Source organism: Rhinoraja longicauda, chromosome 40, assembly GCF_053455715.1.
Source record: "Rhinoraja longicauda isolate Sanriku21f chromosome 40, sRhiLon1.1, whole genome shotgun sequence".
Lineage (NCBI taxonomy): Eukaryota > Metazoa > Chordata > Chondrichthyes > Rajiformes > Arhynchobatidae > Rhinoraja > Rhinoraja longicauda.
Window position 1 is genome coordinate 9,454,647 of NC_135992.1, and position 20,922 is coordinate 9,475,568.

A 20,922-nucleotide genomic window follows, 5' to 3' on the forward strand; every position below is an offset into this window, starting at 1 on the left:
AACTCTCTGACTGAAAAAGGTTTTTCCTCATCTCAGTTCTAAATGGCCTACCCCTTATTCTTAAACTGTGTGGCCCCTTGTTCTGGACTCCCCCAACATTGGGAACATGTTTCCTGCCTCTAACGTGTCCAACCCCTTAATAATCTTATACGTTTCGATAAGATCCCCTCTCATCCTTCCAAATTCCAGTGTGTACAAACCTAGTCGCTCCAGTCTTTCTTTTTTTTTTTTTTTTTTTATTTAAATTTTTGAAAAGCATATGTACAAATCGAAATTTTAAAAAAAAACACATTTGTTACAAAGTTCTTACATAGCTTCAATTTTTAAATTTTTGAAGAGAGAAAGTAAAAATAAAAATATAAAACTATAAACTTGGGGAGAGAGAGTAAGAGGGTTAAAAAAAAAAAAAAAAGATCTAACAATAAAAATTAACGGGAGTAGATCCGGGAGACAAAAACCACAGCTGTACATCCAGTCCCCAACTCAAGTTTCAACTTTTTATTTAAATTTTTTTATTTTTTTTATTTTAGTCCTGTGCCAAACCCATTTACTTTTCTAAAAATTCAATAAATGGAGACCATATTTTTAAGAATAACTCAGGTTTGTCGATTAAGGCAAACCTTATTTTTTCCAAATGCAGGGTCTCTGTCATTTCCATAGTCCACATTTTAATTGTGGGGGTTATTGGTTTTTTCCAAAATTTAAGTATTAGTTTTTTCGCAGTTATTAGACTGTAATCAAGAAAATGTACCTGACTTACTGTAAAATTTGTAGTATGTTCTGATAATCCTAATATAATTAATTTTGGGTCCATATCTAATTTTTTATTAATAACTTTAGAAACTATTTTAAAAATCTCCAACCAGAAGTTTTGCATTTTTATACAAGTTACGAAAATATGAGTTAAATTAGCTTCTTGAAATTGACATTTATCACACATAGGAGAGATACTAGGAAAAATCCTATTTAATTTCGTCTTCGAATAATGTAATCTATGTATTATTTTAAATTGTATTAAGGAATGTCTAGTATTCAATGAACATTGATGTATATGTTGTAAACTTTCATCCCATATATCTTGCATTATAACTTGATTCAATTCGTCCTCCCATGCTCGTCTATAAGATTCTGATGACGGAATGTCAATGTCAAGGAGAATATTGTAAATAAAAGATATTAATTTATTTGAGTTATAATGTCGATTCAGGCATACATCAAGTATTTCTGGACCTCTAAACTTATATTCTTGCATGTGTGATTTTACATAATCTCTAAGTTGTAAATATCTAAAATAATTATTAACATGTAATCCGTACTTCTGCTGTAACTCCTGAAACGAAAGAAAAGTTCCCTTATGATAAAGATCTCCCACCCTTTTGATTCCATAACTTTTCCATTGAGCAAAGCCTCTATCTAAGACAGACGGTTTAAAAGAAGGATTATTCGCAATAGGAAGGAAAACAGATAATTTACTCAATTTTAACGTAAGCTTTAATTGTTTCCAGGTACGGATAACACTATGTATAATGGGATTACCTCCATATGTTTTTTTATTTAAATTTATTGGAGCTAAGAGGATCGCACCAATATCAAATGGTAAACAATCCTCTTTCTCCATCTTTAACCAATCCGATTGTTGATCAGAATCATCCAACCAGCAGGTTATATTTTTAATATTAACCGCCCAATAATAAAATAAAAAGTTAGGTAAAGCAATTCCTCCATTAATTTTAGACTTACATAAGTGTCTTTTATTTATTCTATGAGTCTTGTAGTCCCAAATAAAATTAGTAACAATTGAATCAATTTAAAAAAAAAACTTTTTTGGAAGGTAGATCGGAATTGCTTGAAATAAATATAATAGCTGTGGAAGAAAGATCATCTTTATAGCATTACTACGACCAACTAATGATATAGGAAGTGTTTTCCAAAATTGGATATTTCTGTGTAATTTAGCAAGTAAAGGAGGGAAATTTGATTTAAATAAAGAAGTATATTTCCTAGTCACGTAAATTCCAAGATATTTAAACTTTTCATAGGCAATTTTAAAAGGAAATTGTTGAAGTATGGCCGGATTATGCTCCATTATTGGCATAATTTCACTTTTATACCAGTTAATTCTATAACCTGAAAATGAACCAAATTGAGTTATGAGATTTAATAAATTCGGAATGCTAATTTCTGGCTTTGTAATATATATTAATACATCATCCGCATATAAAGAAATTTTATTGGTTGTATGTTTAGTGTTGTAGCCATAAATATCTGAATTTGATCTAATACTCTCAGCAAGTGGTTCTATAATAAGGGCAAATAAAAGTGGTGATAGTGGACATCCTTGTCTACAACCCCTAGCTAAATGAAATTTAGATGACAGCATTTGATTAGTTAATATTCTAGCTGTTGGGGATGTATATAAAAGTTTCACCCATGCACAAAAATTTTCACCTAGTTGAAATTTTTCCATCACTGAGAAAAGATAGGGCCATTCTACTTGATCAAATGCTTTTTCAGCATCTAGCGAGATGATTGCTAAATCTTCATTTAATAGTCTATTTGAATAAATTATATTAAACAAGCGTCTCAAGTTGAAAAATGAATATCGTTTGGCTATAAAGCCTGATTGATCGGGGTGTATCAATTTGTCTATAACTAGACTTAATCTCTGAGCTAAGATTTTCGCTAATATCTTCTGATCAGTATTTAAAAGAGCTATCGCCCTATACGAACCAGGGTCTTCAGAATCCTTATCTTTTTTAGGAATGAGGATTATTGTTGATTCAGTCAGAGTTTGTGGCAATCTCTGTTGTTTAAAGGCGTGACTATATACAGTTTGCAAACGTGGAGAGATCAAACCACTGAATTTTTTATAAAACTCATTATTTAAGCCATCAGGGCCAGGAGTCTTCCCATTTTTCATGGATTTAATAGTCTCTTCAACGTCTTTCATAGTTATTTCTGCGCCCAGTAAATTTCTATCACTCACATTCAAACCAGGAAGGTTACATTCCTGCAAAAACTTTTGCATCTGCGCAGAAGTATCTGTTATTTTTGATGAATATAATGACTGATAAAATTGCAAAAATCTCTGATTAATATCCTTAGGTAGTTTAAGCAAATCTCCATTTTCTGATCTAATTTTATGAATTGTAGAATCATCTTCTAATTTACGGAGTTGACGTGCTAGCAATTTCTGTGGTTTATCTCCAAATTCAAAATGTTTTTGTTTAGTATATTGAAAAAGCCTTAAAATATGAGCTGAAAGGATATAATTTAACTTATATTTGAGAACTGCAATTTTATTATGTATTTCAATAGAGGGAGCGATGGCATTTGTTATGTCTAACTGTCTTATCTGACTTTCCAGGTCATTCTGTTCAGCTCGGTTCTTCTTGTTTTGAGACGCTTGAAAAGCAATAATACATCCTCTCACAAACGCTTTAAATGTTTCCCAAAGCAGGGACGCAGGTGTTTCAGGAAGGTCATTTGCGTTAAAAAAAATCTCAAATTGCGATTTAAGATAATCATAACATGCTTTTTCATTTAAGATTTGCGGATTAAATCTCCAATTAGTCTGTTTCCCCGTTACTCCTTGGAGTTTTACCCTAAATGTTAAAGGGGCATGATCGGATATAATAATATTATGATATTTTGAATTATACGTATAAGGAATAAGTTTGGAGTCCACCAAGAAATAATCAATTCTTGAATAAGTTTTATGCACAGGTGAATAAAATGAATACTCTCGGCCTGAAGGATTATCAATCCTCCAAACATCTTTTATATTTGCATTATTTATATAAGAGTTTAATAATTCACACGACTTGGATTTTGTTTTCCTTTGAGTTGAAGATCTATCCAAATAAGGATCTAATGTACAATTTAAATCTCCTCCAATTATCAAGTTATATTGTCCAAATTCTGGAATGGTATTAAATATATATTTTTAAAATAACGGATTATCAAAATTTGGTGCGTAGACATTCACCAATATCAATTTTGTAGAATATAGTTCTCCCACTAATATAACATATCTACCTTCAGTGTCGACTATAGAGGAAGTATTTATAAATGGTATACCCTTACGAATTAAAATAGCAACACCTCTTGATTTAAAGGGAAATGATGAGTGAAATACTTTATCAATCCATTTGCCTTTCAGTCTATTATGTGCTACATTTTTAAGATGAGTTTCCTGAAGGAACATTATGTCTGCATCAATAGATTTTAAATGTGAAAGTACTTTACCTCTTTTAATTGGTTCATTAACACCCTTGACATTCCAACTACAAAATGTAATACCTTTAACCCCTGTTTTCCTAATAGAATCTTGCATCTTAACCGATAAATGGTCTATAATAAAGCAAATGGTCTGGCACCCGGACTACAACATTTTTCTTGAATGAGGGGTGGATGATCTTTTGTACAGCGTCTTTCAACATATGACAGTCCCGCCATTCCGGGAATTAACCTAGTAAACCTCAATAGCAAGAATATCCTTCCTCACCTATCCATGTTCTCCAGGGATGCTGCCTGACCAGCATATTGTATCTTTCCTTGGTAAACCAGCATCTGCAATTCATTATTTCTACAACCACATTGCTCTGTTACAGTCTCCATCCCACTCTGAACAGTTGAACGATGGCTTTATTTACTGCTGGGTGTTTGCTCAGCGCACATGCTCGCACTGGCCGTCAGTCCACAGCAGGGCTGGCTGGACAATGGGAGCTCTGTGTCGCATTTCCGCAAGCACAGACACACACACACGGCCACTGACTGCACATCCAGAACACTTCAAACTCTGTGGGAATATCTGAGGGGCACTTCGCAGTGCAATGGCAACTCAACCCCCCTGAACCACCACCGTACATAATTGTGAACTACCCCTTGGTACAAAAGTTAGTGGCTTTGCAGACAGTGAAGATGGTTGTGGACGATTGCAGCAGGATCTGGATCGATTGGCCAGGTGGGCGGAGGAATGGTTGTTGGAGTTTAACCTGGCCCCATCCTACCTGACTGACCTCCTCCACAGGCACACTCCCACCTGCACCCTCCGCTCTGCTGCTGCCAATCTCCTATCCCCCCCCCATCCGGACCAAACTCAGATCCTGGGGGGACAGGGCTTTCTCCATCGCTGCTCCCACCCTATGGAACTCACTACCCCAAACCATCAGAGACTCCTCCTCACTCACCACATTCAAAACATCACTGAAGTCTCACCTGTTCAGCACTGCCTTCAACCACTGAAGGTCACCTCACCTTCTGTCTCCTTTCTCTGTTCGTTTACTTATTTATCTATTTATTCACTTCCCTATGTTCTTTAAATCCCTGTAAAGCGTCTTTGAGTATATGAAAAGCGCTATATAAATGTAATGCATTATTATTATTATTATTATAATACAGAGAAGTCTGAGGTGTTGCATTTTGGGACGTCGAACAAGGGCAGGACCTACACAGTACATGGTAGGCCTCTGGGTAGCGTTGTAGAGCAGAGGGATCTAGGAGCACAAGTGCATGTTCCATAGAGCGTAGGAGGATGAGGGGAGATCTTATAGAGGTATGCAAAATCATGAGAGGAATAGATCGGGTAGATGCACAGAGCCTTTTACCCAGAGTAGGGGAATCGAGGACATAGGTTCAAGGTAAAGGGGAAAAGATTTAGTAGGAATCCGAGGGGTAACTTTTTCACACAGAGGGTGCTGGGTGTATGGAACGAACTGCCAGAGGAGGTAGTTGAGGCTGGGACTATCCCAATGTTTGAGAAGGGTTAGACGGGTACAATGGATAGGACAGGTTTGGAGGGATATGGACCAAACGAAGGTAGGTGGGGCTAGTGTAGCCGGGACATTTTGGCTGGTGTGGGCAAAGTTGGGCCGAAGGGCCTGTTTCCATGCCGTATCACTCTGCGACTCTATGACGTAGAAATGGACCATTCGGCCCCTCGACCTGTGCATTCCCGTCAGCCCCACTCCCCCCAGGTGTTTCCTGCGACCTGCCACCCCCATAGGAGAGGGGAGGGAGGGAGGTATCAGCCAGCCAATGCCCCCCTCCCGCACATCATTCCACTCAGAGGCAATGGAGAAAGAGAGTAGCCGAGGCACTCCCTTGGCAGATCATCTTTTCAACACCACACAATACAATACAATACAATACAATATATCTTTATTGTCATTGTACAGGGGTACAACGAGATTGGGAATGCGCCTCCCATACGATGCAATAAATTAATTATCTAGTCAGTATTAATTTAAACAACCCAATGAAACAAATTGTAACAGTTTTAAAACAGAATAAAGTGCAAGTAGATCTGTGCTGGTTCGCTGTGCAATGTGACCATCCGGCTCAGCAGGACCGGTTCATAGCAGCTATGGCCCTGGGGATGAAGCTGTCCCTGAGTCTGGAGGTGCGGGCGTAGAAGGCCTTGTATCGTCTGCCCGATGGAAGGAGTTCGAACAGACTGTTGCAGGGGTGTGAAGAGTCTTTGTGGATGCCGGTGGCTTTTCTGAGGCATCGTGTGTTGTAGATGCCTTCCAAGGCTGGGAGCTGTGTTCCGATGGTCCTCTGAGCTCTATGGACTACCCGCTGAAGAGCTTTCCTCTCTGCCTCCGTGCAGCTGAGATACCACACAGGGATGCCATGTGTTCGGATGCTCTCTATGGTGCAGCGGTAGTTAGCCTGTGTGTGAGGCTTGGCTGGGCTGTGAGTGGCCTCGGTCCCAGTTCCTGCAGGGACTGAGAGCTCTGAACAGGAGCACCAGTATTTGGTGTGTAGCAGTCCACACAGGCTTGGCGGTCTGTGTAAACGTACGTACAGCGGAGGTGAAAAGTCTCTTTGTTCCCTTGGCTGAGACCTCAAGAGGCAGCTCCTGAAAACAAAATCCTGGACAACTCTCCAGTCAGTGGAAAATTCCTAGTCGTATCCTCCCACCAACCTCCCTCCCCTCGTGACCCTCTCCCCTCCCTCCCCCACCCCACCCCACCCACCGGCCTCTCACACAAAACTCACACCTCCAACCCCTTGCCTGCCCCTGGAGTACAGAACCATCTCCGAACTGTCGGCAAACTTGACAGCCGCAGAGCCCACTGGGAATGAATGTCTCGGCCCGTCTCTGGACACCTCGCGTCTCCGGAATCGCAATGTGAGCAAAGCCGTGGGACAGATTCCTGCACGAATTGCTCAGTCATCTGAAGCCTCCACAGGGAGGCCACAACCAGTCTTCTCCGCCCTCCGCCCCCCCCCCCCCCCCACCTCCTCCTTCTCCCTTGAGCCAGTAGTTCCAGAGGCAGGCCGACTTCCAGCAAGAAAGGTAGGTGTTTTAAAACATTTAAGCCTCCTGTGTTTACCCGTCTTGTTGTACCATCTCCAAATCTTCTCTAAAGGTGGCGACTTTTACTGGCCACTTTCACCTTCTCCTTGAGGTGGTAACTGGTTCTGGTTCTGGTTGATCACCGAGCAAACACCTCATAAGTGGTTATCTCGGGGTGAGTGGAGTAGTGATTACATTTTGAAGTGGGTCTTTTTGACCAAGTTGATGAGTGTCTAGTTATAGTCGTTCAATCCCCTTTTTAAATGACTTAACATCTTTTTTCTTTAAACAAATACCCCTTATTCCAAAAACAAAACCAAACATCCAAAGTAGTAACGCGATAAAAATCAAAAGCTGCCTGTGTCGGCAATGACTTAACACCGGGAGCAGCACGTCAGCTCGCCGATCGTTTCGCTCAACACCTTCGCCTTAACCAACCTGATCTCCCGGTGGCTGAGCACTTCAACTCCCCCTCCCACTCCCAGTCTGACCATTCTGTCATGGGCCTCCTCCAGTGCCATAGTGAGGCCCACTGCAAATTGGAGGAACAGCACCTCATATTTCGCCTGGGCAGCTTGCAGCCCAGCGGTATGAACATTGACTTTTCCAACTTTAGATAGTTCCTCTGTCCCTCTCTTCCCCTCCCCCTTCCCAGTTCTCCATCTATCTTCCTGTCTCCACCTATATCCTTCCTTTGTCCCGCCCCCCTGTCATCAGTCTGAAGAAGGGTCTCGACCCGAAACGTCGCCCATTCCTTCTCTCCTGAGATGCTGCCTGACCTGCTGAGTTACTCCAGCATTTTGTGAATAAGTTCCTTCGATTTGTACCAGCATCTGCAGTTATTTTCTTACTCTTCCATTCGCTTATCGTCCTTGTGTAAAGGGAATATTGGTAGCAAAGTTTATTGAAGTTTAGTGAGTTGATGATGTATTTTGCCTTGTTTCATGGCGGTTGGTGCTCTGGGGTGGCGGGAGATTTGATGGCGTGATTTTGTGAATCTCCTCGTACATTGCAATAAGTCTTAGCCTGATTCTGCTGAGCTCTAGGGTGCCCCATCCGAGAGAGGTCAGCCTATTATTCACGCTTGATTTGTGCCTGTAGTCAATACATACAAAGCTGTGTCTGAAGAAGGGTCTTACCCGAAACGTCACCCATTCCTTCTCTCCTGAGATGCTGCCTGACCCGCTGAGTTACTCCAGTATTTTGTGAAAATAAATACCTTCAAGCTGTGTATGTAATAACTGTGTAACTGTGGCCGACAGTTCTTGAGTGTAGGAAATGTGTAGGAAAATAACTGCAGATGCTGGTACAAATCAAAGGTAGACACAAAATGCTGGAGTAACTCAGCAGGTCAGGCAGCATCACTGGAAAGAAGGAATAGGTGACGTTTCGGGTCGAGACCCTTCTTCAGACTGTTTAGTGTACAGCTGATGCTTTATTGTTACTTTTCCCCCGGCGTTGTGCAGTGAAATGTGTAAAGTGCACAAAAGAGTCACAACAAAGCCAAAGTTACAAAAAGTACTCATCCCTTCTTCATTCTCCCCCCCCTCCCCCACCTACTGGGTTCCCACCCAACCCATATATTCAGGGGCTTAGGTAGGGTTGCCAACTGTCCCGTATTAGCCGCGAGACATCCTGTATTTTGGGCTCAATTAGTTTGTCCCTTACGGGACCGCCCTTGTCCCGTATTAGTACGGTTGCCAACTTCCTCGCTCCCAAATAAGGGACAAAGGGTGACGTCACTGCCCGCGCCCCACGTGACCTCACCCAGCCAGCGGCCACGCGCTCCCTCTCCACCAATGGCGGCCATCGCCACTAGGCCACCTAGTGGCCGCCTAATTGTCCCTAGTGGGTATAGAATGGTGCCATCGGCCGCCATTGGTGGAGCGGGAGCACGTGGCCGCTGGCTGGGTGAGCTCACGTGGGGCGCGGGGCAGTGACGTCACCTTGCCCCGTATTTGGGAGTGAGGAAGTTGGCAACCCTAGTGCTCAGGATACATCGGTTCCGGACCTGGGACGAAATGCACAAGACCACAGACAACGGATACCGAAAGGTACCCTGACATTGCTTTCCTCCTGATGACCACCTTCAGGTGTGGCAGCATCAGGCCGATGCTTGGCACCAAAGTGCGTGGGCACCAAGTGTCCAAGATTCTACCAATCCCTGGTGTTGCGAAGGGTGAGCCTGATCCTGCTGCGCCCAAGGTCCCAGTTAATTGGGCGGTCACGGTGGCGCAGCGGTAGAGTTGCCGCCTTACAGCGAATGCAGCGCCGGAGACCCGGGTTCGATCCCGACTACGGGCGCCGTCTGTGCGGAGTTTGTACGTTCTCCCCGTGACCTGCGTGGGTTTTCTCCGAGATCTTCGGTTTCCTCCCACACTCCAAAGACGCGCAGGTATGTAGGTTAATAGGCTTGGTAAATGTAAAAATTGTCCCTAGTGGGTATAGGATGGTGTTAATGTGCGGGGATCGCTGGACGGCGCGGACCCGGTGGGCCGAAAGGGCCTGTTTCCGCGCTGTATCTCTTAACTAAACTGAACTAAACTTAATTGGACATTGCCACACTACCTATCCTTTGAGGAAAAAGATCTTCCAAACTAACACTAGCACAGCGGTAGAATTGCTGCCTGACAACGCCTTTCCACTCAACACTTTAATTTCATGTTTCATGTATTTTGTGTTTTTACGACTGTCGTATGTTGAAAGACTGGAGCGACCAGGCTTGTATACACTGGAATTTAGAAGGATGAGAGCGTATCTTATCGAAACATATAAGATTATTAAGGGGTTGGACACGTTAGAGGCAGGAAACATGTTCCCAATGTTGGGGGAGTCCAGAACCAGGGGCCACAGTTTAAGAATAAGGGGTAGGCCATTTAGAACGGAGATGAGGAAAAGCTTTTTCAGTCAGAGAGTTGTAAATCTGTGGAATTCTCTGCCTCAGAAGGCAGTGGAGGCCAATTCTCTGAATGCATTCAAGAGAGAGCTAGATAGAGCTCTTAAGGATAGCGGAGTTAGGGGGTATGGGGAGAAGGCAGGAACAGGGTACTGATTGAGAATGATCAGCCATGATCACATTCATATATCATATCATATATATACAGCCGGAAACAGGCCCTTTCGGCCCACCAAGTCCGTGCCGCCCAGCGATCCCCATACATTAACACTATCCTACACCCACTAGGGACAATTTTTTACATTTACCCAGCCAATTAACCTACATACCTGTACGTCTTTGGAGTGTGGGAGGAAACCGAAGATCTCGGAGAAAACCCACGCAGGTCACGGGGAGAACGTACAAACTCCTTACAGTGCAGCACCCGTAGTCAGGATCGAACCTGAGTCTCCGGCGCTGCATTCGCTGTAAAGCAGCAACTCTACCGCTGCGCTACCGTGCCGCCCATTGAATGGTGGTGCTGGCTCGAAGGGCCGAATGGCCTACTCCTGCACCTATTGTCTATTGTCTATTGTTGGCAGATTAATGTCCCTCCCGGGATACATAAAGTTCTTTTGTACCGTATTGTAAAAAAAAAAATACACTTGCTTAAAAGGCGATCTCCAGTCTGAGCTTCACGGTGTGATGGTCTTACTCTTGCAGATGCCCAGTCACGGTCCCAGTAAGAGCAGGGCTCAGCCACTCTGGACGCTGACCGTCATCCTTGCTGCCCTCGTGGTCGGGACCGCAGCCTGCCCGCCCTACTGCATCTGCGACAACCTCCACGGCGCGGTGACCTGCATCAGGAGACGGCTGACTGACATCCCCATCACCATACCAGAGGTTTGCAGCCACTCACAACCTACGCTCACCGCGACAGAGCCCACGTTAGGACACGGAGCGCTGGTAGCTCAGGGGGGTCAGGCAGCATCTCTGGGAAACATGGATAGAAACGTAGGAAACAGGTGCGGGAGTAGGCCATTCGGCCCTTCGAACCAGAAAGGCGGTCACGGCGGCGCAGCAGTCGTGTTGCTGCCTTACAGCGCTTGCAGCGCCGGAAACCCGGGTTCGATCCCGACTACGGGTACGGAGTTTGTACGTTCTCCCCGTGACCTGCGTAGGTTTTCTCCGAGATCTTCGGTTTCCTCCCACACTCCAAAGACGTACGGGTATGTAGGTTAATTGGCTTGGTAAATGTTTTTTTTTAAATGTCCCTAGTGGGTATAGAATGGTGTTAATGTGTGGGGATCGCTGGTCGGCGTGGACCCGGTGGGCCGAAAGGGCCTGTTTCTGCGCTGTATCTCAAAACTCTAAAACCAGCCAGGGTTGGTCAATATGATCATGGCCGATCATCAAAAATCAGTACCCCGTTCCTGCTTTCTCCCCGTATCCCTTGATTCCGTTAGCCCTTAGAGCTAACGGATAGGTGAAGTTTCACGTCATAAGGTCATAAGTGATAGGAGTAGAATTAGGCCGTTCGGCCCATCAAGTCTACTCCGCCATTCAATCATGGCTGACCTATCTCCCCCTTCTAACCCCATTCTCACAAACTCATCAGGAAGGCTGGCTCTGTCCTGGGGGTGGAGTTGGATTCATGGGAGGTGGTCTTGGAGGGGAGGATGCACCTTAAACTGCGGAGCATCTTGGACAATACAGCTCACCCCCTCCACGACACACTGGCCTACCTGAGGAGCACCTTCAGCAACAGACTGGTCCCGCCAAGATGCAGCGCAGAACGCCACAGGAGATCCTTCTTCCATGTGGCTATCAAACTGGAGAACTCCTCCCCCTTCTGTCGTGGGGTAGTCTGAGACTGACTCCCCCCTCCCCCCCAGTCTTTACACATCCCCAATCCTTTCCACTCGTTTCATGTATCTCGTGTTTTATGACTGTTGGCAGATCAATTTCCCTCCTGGGATAAATAAAGTTCTATCGCATCGTCTCGTATCATGGACTCGATGGGCCAAATGGCCTCATTCTGCTCCTATAACCTATGAACCTACGAAAAGTGAAATAAATGCAGAAGGGATTAGTTTAATTTGGCATCATGTTCAGCACAGACTTTGTGGGCTGAAGAGCCTGTTCCTATGCTCTACGATCCTATGGTCTGTATGTTTAGAAACATAGAAACATAGACAATAGGTGCAGGAGGCAGCCATTCGGCCCTTCAAGCCAGCACCGCCATTCAATGTGATCGTGGCTGATCATCTAAAATCAATAACCTGTTCCTGCTTTCTCCCCGTATCCCTTGATTCCATTAGCCCTAAGAGCTAAATCTAACTCCCTCTTGAAAACATCTGGTGAATTGGCCACCACTGCCTTCTGTGGCAGAGAATTCCGCAGATTCACAACTCTCTGGGTGAAGAAGTTTTTCCTCATCTCAGTCCTAAATGGTCGACCCCTTATTCTTAAACTGTGACCCCTGGTTCTGGACTCCCCCAAACATCGGGAACAATTTTCTTGCATCCAGCCTGTCCAATCCTTTAACAATTTAAAATGTTTCCATAAGATCCCCTCTCATCTTCTAAATTCCGGTGAATTTACATGTCTAAAGAAGCAGGTGAGCCCTCTCTCTGTTTTGCAGGGTACGAAGGAGCTGGACATCAGAGGCAACAACATCGACACGATTGCAACTGGGGCCTTCCTTCCGATTCCCTACCTCACCCACCTGAACCTGCAGAAATGTAACATCAACCACCTTCGTGAAGGTGCCTTCCGTGGCCTGGGCCGCCTGATCTCTCTCAACCTGGGGTTCAACAACATCGAATTAATCTACCAGGAGACCTTTGACGGGCTTTACTCCCTCCAACAACTCATCCTCAACAACAACAAAATCGAGGAGATCAAACCCGGGGCTTTCACCCAGCTGGGATTCCTGAACTTCCTGAACCTGGAAGAGAACTTCCTGGTCTACCTGCCTCCCCTGCTCTTCCAAGGTCTCCAGCAAATTAAATACATGCGCTTGTCCAGGAACATGATCAACCACATGGCGGACGAGGCCTTTGTTGGGCTGTGGACTCTCAGGCGGCTGAACCTCGACGGTAACGAGCTTCAGTATTTCCCGTCCGAAGCATTGTCCAGGCTGACGACCGTGGTCAGGTTGGACCTCAGCCGGAATCCGATGACCTTCCTCGGCGAGGAATCATTCCGGATGGGCTCGCTGAAGCACTTGACGATGGACGATATGGCCCTCCAGGAGCTGGCCGCCACGGCGTTTGTCCACAGCCCCGCGCTCTCGATGGTCTACTTCCGCAACAGCCAACTCCAGGTCATCGAGCCCCTGGTCGGGGTGGAGTCCCTGAGGATGATCAACCTGACGGGCAACCCCATCCAGTGCAACTGCTTCATGAAGCCGTTCAGGGAATGGATGGCCAACTCCACCAGGTCGCGGGCCCAGGTGTTCTGCAGCCGCCCCGGCCCGTACGACGGGGAGAGGTTGGACTCCCTGCGCCCGGTCCACCTGAGGTGCGACCACCGGCCGTCGGACATCGAGGAGCAGGAGGAGGAGGTCAGCCCGGCCAACAGGCCTGGCAACCAAGATGGCCGCCCATGCCCAGACCACTGCGACTGCAAGCACGAGCTGCAACACTCCAGTTGCGAGGGCAAGGGGCTGCACAAGATCCCAAAGGGCTTCCCGCCCGATGCCCACCTTCTGGACATGCGCTACAACGCGTTCCACTCGGTCCCCAGGGGCTCCTTCCCAGATATGAAGCTACTGGTCTCTCTCCATTTGCAGAACTGCAGGATACACGATGTCCACGCCGGGGCCTTCCGCGGGCTGAAGAAGCTTGTTTACTTGTACCTGTCTTTTAACGAGATGACCAACCTCCAACCAGAGATCTTCGAAGGACTTCCCGACCTGACCTACCTGTACCTGGACCACAACAAGCTGTCCTCGATACCCAAGGGCACGTTCAGGCTGTTGCCCAACCTCTTTGCTCTCCACCTGGAGTACAATCCCATCCCTCAGTTGACCGAGGATAACATGGAGGGCGCAGAGAAGCTGCGGTGGCTGTACCTGACGGGCGACAATCTCACCTACATCTCCCCCACCGCCCTCCAGCCCATGCTCCAGCTCCAGAAGCTGTTCCTGGACGAGAACAAGCTGACGGCCGTTCCCTCCGCCGCCCTGATGAAGATGTCCACTTTGGATGAACTGAAACTGTCCGCCAATCCCATTAAACAGATCGATAGCGGCTCCTTCCTTCCAATGGCGGGGTCTCTCCAACATTTGTGGCTGAATGACATGGGTTTGGAGAAGGTAAGGGATGGTTGGTTCGGGGGGGGGGGGGGGTGGGGGGGTGGGAGGGGGGGGTGAGAGGGGGGGGTGAGAGGGGGGGGTGAGAGGGGGGGGTGGAGGAGGGCTCATTTAAGCATTAGAGATCCAAATGGGGCTTCCTGTACTCCCTCTCTCGGTGGTGCAGCGGTAGAGTTGCTGCCTTACAGCGAATGCAGCGCCGGAGACTCAGGTTCGATCCTGACTACGGGCGCCGTCTGTACAGAGTTTGTACGTTCTCCCCGTGACCTGTGTGGGTTTTCTCCGAGATCTTCGGTTTCCTCCCACACTCCAAAGACGTACAGGTATGTAGGTTAATTGGCTGGGCAAATGTAAAAATTGTCCCTAGTGGGTGTAGGATAGTGTTAATGTGCGGGGATCGTTGGGCGGCGCGGACCCGTTGGGCTGAAGGGCCTGTTTCTGAGCTGTATCTCTCTCCATCCCTCCCCCACCCAAGTCGAACCGGGTTCCCGTTCTCACCCAGCAAACAGCTAACGATGGCCTGTGTCCTTTATCATCGTTACTTTTTTGCATAGCTTTCACTCATTTGTTCTACATCTCCCTCCATCACTGTCTATGTCTCTGTTTTCCCTTCCCACTGACGAGTCTGAAGAAGGGTCTCGACCCGAAACGTCACCCATTCCTTCTCTCCAGAGATGCTGCCACGACCCGCTGAGTTACTCCAGCATTTTGTGTCTATCTTTGACGGGATAGACGTTGGGATGTTTCCATTGGAGGCAGAATTGCCAACATGGGACTTGCTTAAACGGGCAAGGAGCCTTGTAACCAAGTGAAAGTACATGACACGGCATGGTGGGGCAGCGGTAGTGTTGCTGCCTCACAGCGAGAGTATTCCCCGGGTGCTCCGGTTTCCTCTCGCACTCCAAAGACGTGCAGGTTTGTAGGTTAATTGACTTTGGTAAAAATTGTAAATTGTCCCTAGTGTGTAGGATAGTGTTAGTGTACTGGGTTCGCTGGTCGGTGCGGATTCAGTGGGCTGAAGGGCCTGTTTCTGCATTGTATCTCTTAACAAAAAACGAAAGTGCATAAAACATGATACATATATACACATACATACATATATACACATATATTATAAGAAAATAACTGCAGATGCTGGTACAAATCGAAGGTATTTATTCACAAAATGTTGGAGTAACTCAGCAGGTCAGGCAGCATCTCAGGAGAGAAGGAATGGGAGACGTTTCGGGTCGAGACCCTTCTTCAGACTGATATACACATATACCTCTAGACATATATATGCATATGCAAACACACACACACACACACACACACACACACACACACACACACACACACACAAACACACACGTGTACACACACACAAACACAAGCACATACGTGCACACACACACACAAACACACACACACACACACGTGTACACACACACACAAACACACACACACACACATGTACACACACACACGTGTACACACACACACACACACATACGTGCACACACAGACGCGCAGACACACACACACACGTGCACACACACACGCACAAACACACACACACACGTGCGCACACACACACACACACACACACACACACACACACACACACACACACACACACACACACACACACACACACACACACACACACACACAAGTGCCCACACACACACACACACACAAATACCTTCGATTTGTACCAGCATCTGCAGTTATTTTCTTACACACAAACACATACGTGCACACAATAAAAAACCCGATAGTAGTGCAATAATAACAATAACAGTCTATGTAGTTCAGAGTTTATTTGAGGTTGTGGTGTTTAACAGCTGAATGGCTGCAGGGGAGAAGCTGTCCCTGAACCTGGACGTTACGGTTTCCAGGCTCCTTCTTCCCGAAGGCAGGGGTGAAATGAGAGGCAGTAAAACAGCAGCGGCCATTTTGCTTATGTTGACATGAGGTGCTGGGGAGTGGACAATTTCCCCCGAGAGGAAGCGGTGGGGGGGAGGGGTTGGAAATGGCGGGCCGCCAGCTCGTGCTGAAAGCTCGTCTCATTTAGCTGCATCTTTATTTTCCCGCATGAAGTGCAATCCGTAACCCTCGGCGCTGTTTGCGGCCAAGGTCTCCGTGGCTTTTGCCAATGGTTCCGATGGGAATGGGCATTGGTGAACCACGGCAGATCCCGAGGTGTACACCATCAGACGCGGGTTCTCCATGCCTTTCCGGATGGGATTCAGTCAGGGCGTTGCCGTCAGTCCGCCCTGCTGCAGGGTACCGCCAATGGGATAAGTCTTGACTTAACATGGAGGGGTCACGTTCTCCTCCATGTTCCCAGGCAGTGGGGCTGGACAGATGCCTGTTAACGCCTGGACATGCACCATCGAGCCTGGGTCCCTCAAGGCAGCACCACCAGCTGAACAAACGGCAACTCCGAATGGATAATTAAACGGCAGCGGTGCCCACCTATCAAGGTGGACTAACCAACCTGATCTCCCGGTGGCTCAGCACTTCACCTCCCCTCCCACTCCCAATCTGACCTTTCTGTCCTGGGCCTCCTCCATTGTCAGAGTGAGGCCCAGTGCAAATTGGAGGAACAGCACCTCATATTTCGCTTGGGTAGTTTACACCCCAGCAGCATGAACATTGACTTCTCTAACTTCAGATAGTCCCTGCTTTCCCTCTCTACCCCCTCCCCCTTCCCAGTTCTCCCACCAGTCTTCCTGCCTCCGACTACATCCTATCTTTGTCCCGTCCCATCCCCTGACTTCCATCTGAAGAAGGGCACGGTGGCGCAGCGGTAGAGTTGCTGTCTTACAGCGAATGCAGCGCCGGAGACTCAGGTTCGATCCTGACTACGGGCGCTGTCCGTATGGAGTTTGTACGTTCTCCCCGTGACCTGCGTGGGTTTTCTCCGAGATCTTCGGTTTCCTCCCACACTCCAAAGACGTACAGGTAAGTAGGTTAATTGGCTGGGCAAATGTAAACATTGTCCCTAGTTGGGTGTAGGATAGTGTTAGTGTGCGGGGATCGCTGGGCGGCGCGGACCCGGTGGGCCAAAGGGCCTGTTTCTGCGCTGTATCTCTAAAAAAAAAGAAACGTCACCCATCCCTTCTCTCCAGAGACGCTACCTGACCCGCTGAGTTACTCCAGCATTTTGTGCCTACCAAGGCGGACGAAGAGATGGCTTGGGTTTTTTGCTGTAATGTGGGGTTGTCCATTTGCCATTTCAGATCTCTGACGGAGCGTTTGATGGAGTGAGCGCGGGACTACAGAGCCTGTACCTGGGGAATAACAAGCTGAGCTACATACCCAGCCTGGACAACTTCAGAAACCTGCACACCATTGACCTGGCGCACAATCCTTGGGATTGTGACTGCCCTCTCCTCCACCTCCGCAGGTAAAACCCCCTCAATCTGCCCGCCACTGCTGTCCATTATAGATCACTCATTAGTTCATGGGAGCAAAATTAAGCCATTCGGCCCATCAAGTCTACTCGGCCATTCAACCATGGCTGATCTATCTCTCCCTCCTAACCTCATTCTCCTGCCTTCTACCCATAACCCCTGACACCGGGCGGCGCGGTGGCGCAGCGGTAGAGTTGCTGCCTTACCGCGCTTCCATCACCGGAGACCTGGGTTCGATCTTTTTCAGTCAGAGAATTGTGGATCTGTGGAATTCTCTGCCTCAGAAGGCAGTGGGGGCCAATTCTCTGAATGCATTCAAGAGAGAGCTAGATAGAGCTCTTAAGGATAGCGGAGTCAGGGGGGTATGGGGAGAAGGCAGGAACGGGGTACTGATTGAGAATGATCAGCCATGATCACATTGAATGGCGGTGCTGGCTCGAAGGGCCGAATGGCCTCCTCCTGCACCTATTGTCTATTGTCTATTGTCAGACAGCACCCGTCTCCTTCTGTGTCATTTGGAAGCATCGGTAGCATTCTGGTGAGTAGGTGAAATATCGGCCATTTTATTTTATGCATTTTATGCATCGATCCCTCTGAGAAACTCCCACCAGGTTCCGACCAACCTGGCACAGTCTCAACAGACAGGCATGGGGAGGAGCAAATCGAACATGCTAAAGTGGGGATGTACTGAAGATGCGGACAGACTGCGAGTGTGGACGGGGCCTCCAGACTATGGAACATCTCCTGAGCTGCGACATGCTGCACGACACGTGCACTGTAAAGGATCTTGCAGAGGCCAACGACGTGGCACTAAAACTTGCTCGCTGTTAGCAAACAGCTGTATGATGACACGGTGGCGCAGCGGTAGAGTTGCTGCCTTACAGCGAATGCAGCGCCGGAGACTCAGGTTCGATCCTGACCACGGGTGCTGTACTGTACGGAGTTTGTACATTCTCCCCGTGACCTGCGTGGGATTTCTCCGAGATCTTCGGTTTCCTCACACACTCCAAAGACGTACAGGTTTGTAGGTTAATTGGTTGGGCAAATGTAAAAATTGTCCCTAGTGGGTGTAGGATAGTGTTAATGTGCGGGGATCGCTGGGCGGCACGGACCCGGTGGGCCGAAGGGCCTGTTTCTGCGCTGTATCTCTAAATCTAAAAATCTAGAAATAATAATAATAATTTTATGCATTGATTTTATCTTTACTATTCATCTTTAAAAGGTGGCTTGAAGGTACCAATCTGAAGGTGCGAGCCATTTGTGACCTCCCGAGAAATGTTACCGGGGTGAGTGTGAAAGTCGCCCCGTTTAAGAATTGCAAAGGCAGTCCACCCGAGAAGACCAAAGGCTCCGCGAAGAAGACTAAAGCAAGCCGGACAGGAGTCACGCGTGATACCATCAAGCGGCAGAAACCAAAGCGATCGTCCAGCACAGCGAAGAGAAACAGAAAGACCAAAGCTCAATAGACCAGCGGTAGACTGACACCCAGGGAGTGGCCCAGCAGAGAGGGCAGAGGAGCTGACTGTGATTGAAGTGGTTTGTGTTTATTCCTCTCATCCCTCTGCTTAGCCTGTACCTCACTCCCCAGCGGCCTGTTAAAAGAGCCTGCCACCTGTATTAAACAAGACTTGACATTGTTTGCAATGAAGAGTTAATTATATTGATGATATCATGACTTCTAGGCTTTGTTTCTTTTAAATTTAAGAGACAACTCTTTTGTTTAAAGAAGGAGTCACGTTCCTAGAGAGACCACGGCACCATCTTAGGATCCCATGTGCACCGTTCAGCAGGTTCACTCCAGTCATCTGGGGCCAAGAGTGTTGAGGGTGAGTATGTGTACGAAGGAACTGCAGATGCTGGTTTACACCGAAGATAGACACAAAATGCTGGAGTAACTCAGCGGGACAGGCAGCATCTCTGGAGAGAAGGAATGGGTGACGTTTCGAGTAGAGAGGGTGGTGAATCTGTGGAATCCATTGCCACAGAAGGTGTCTGCATGTTGTGTGTTCCCTCTGCTTGGCTGTGGAGGCCAAGTCAATGGATATTTTTAAGGCAGAGATAGATCAATAGTCAATAGTCGTTTATTTGTCACATACACATAAATGTGTAGTGAAATGAAACATTACCCGCAGTTGAACAATAAGACCAATAGGAATAATCAATAAAAATGCAATAACACATACAATCACAAACTAACACCAAACAAAAAGAAACATCCATCACAGTGAGTCTCCTCCAGTCCCTCCTCACTGTGATGGAAGGCCACAATGTCTTTTCTCTTCCCTGCCGTCTTCTCCCGCGGTCAGGCTGTTGGAGTTGCCACGTCGGGGCGGTCGGGGCTCCCGACATTGAAGCCCCTGCTGGGCGGTGAAAATCCCGCGGCCTATTACAGGCCGCGCCGGACGGTGGAAGGTCCGCGGCGGGCCGACCCAAGCCCCGCGATTCGGGGCGGGCGAACACGCTGCCTCTGCCGCTGCCGGAGCTCCCGATGTCGGCCCCCATCCAGGGGCCTGCGGGCTTCCGACATCCACGCGGCCCGCGCCGGAGCCTCCGGAGACGAATCGCAGCCGCTCCCGCAGCATCCGCAGGCAGCCAGCGCCGCAGGTGGTGAGTCCGGGCCGCGGGCTCTGCGAACCAGAGCCCCAGGTGGTCCCAGGTGCATGGCCGCTGGTGGTAGGCCGCAACGGGAACGGAGACACGACACAGAAACAAAGGTCGCGTCTCCGTTCGGGAGAGAGAATTTTACAGTTCTCGTTCCCTCCCCACCCCCCCCCCCCAAACATAACATACAAACCCTACACCATATTAAAACTACAATTCAGACAAAAACAACAAAAAACACAAAAGACAGACGGACTGCAGGCAAGCCACAGCTGGTTCTTGATTAGTACGGGTGTCTGGGGTTATGGGGAGAAGGCAGGAGAATGGGGTGAGGAGGGAGAGATAGATCAGCCATGATTGAATGGCGGAGTAGACTTGATGGGCCGAATGGCCTAATTCTGCTCCTATAACTTATGATCCA

At 47.5% G+C, this 20,922-nt stretch overlaps 1 protein-coding gene across 1 annotated transcript; it reads left to right on the forward strand.

The window, feature by feature from the left end:
* The first annotated feature begins 6,982 nt into the window (after positions 1–6,982).
* Positions 6,983–20,583, forward strand: chadlb (chondroadherin-like b). Its single transcript, XM_078430488.1, has 5 exons — positions 6,983–7,306; positions 10,905–11,084; positions 12,826–14,502; positions 17,727–17,893; positions 19,123–20,583. Exons 2-5 carry the CDS (start codon positions 10,905–10,907, stop codon positions 19,364–19,366), a joined length of 2,268 nt encoding a protein of 755 aa, XP_078286614.1. The 5' UTR covers positions 6,983–7,306; the 3' UTR covers positions 19,367–20,583.
* The last annotated feature ends 339 nt before the right edge of the window (positions 20,584–20,922 follow it).

Coding starts and splice junctions, on each gene's coding strand:
- chadlb (XM_078430488.1), top strand. CDS start 10,905: ATGCCCAGTCACGGTCCCAGTAAGAGCAGGGCTCAGCCACTCTGGACG. Junction 11,085..12,825: donor TCCCCATCACCATACCAGAG/GTTTGCAGCCAC, acceptor TCTGTTTTGCAG/GGTACGAAGGAGCTGGACAT. Junction 14,503..17,726: donor ATGACATGGGTTTGGAGAAG/GTAAGGGATGGT, acceptor TTGCCATTTCAG/ATCTCTGACGGAGCGTTTGA.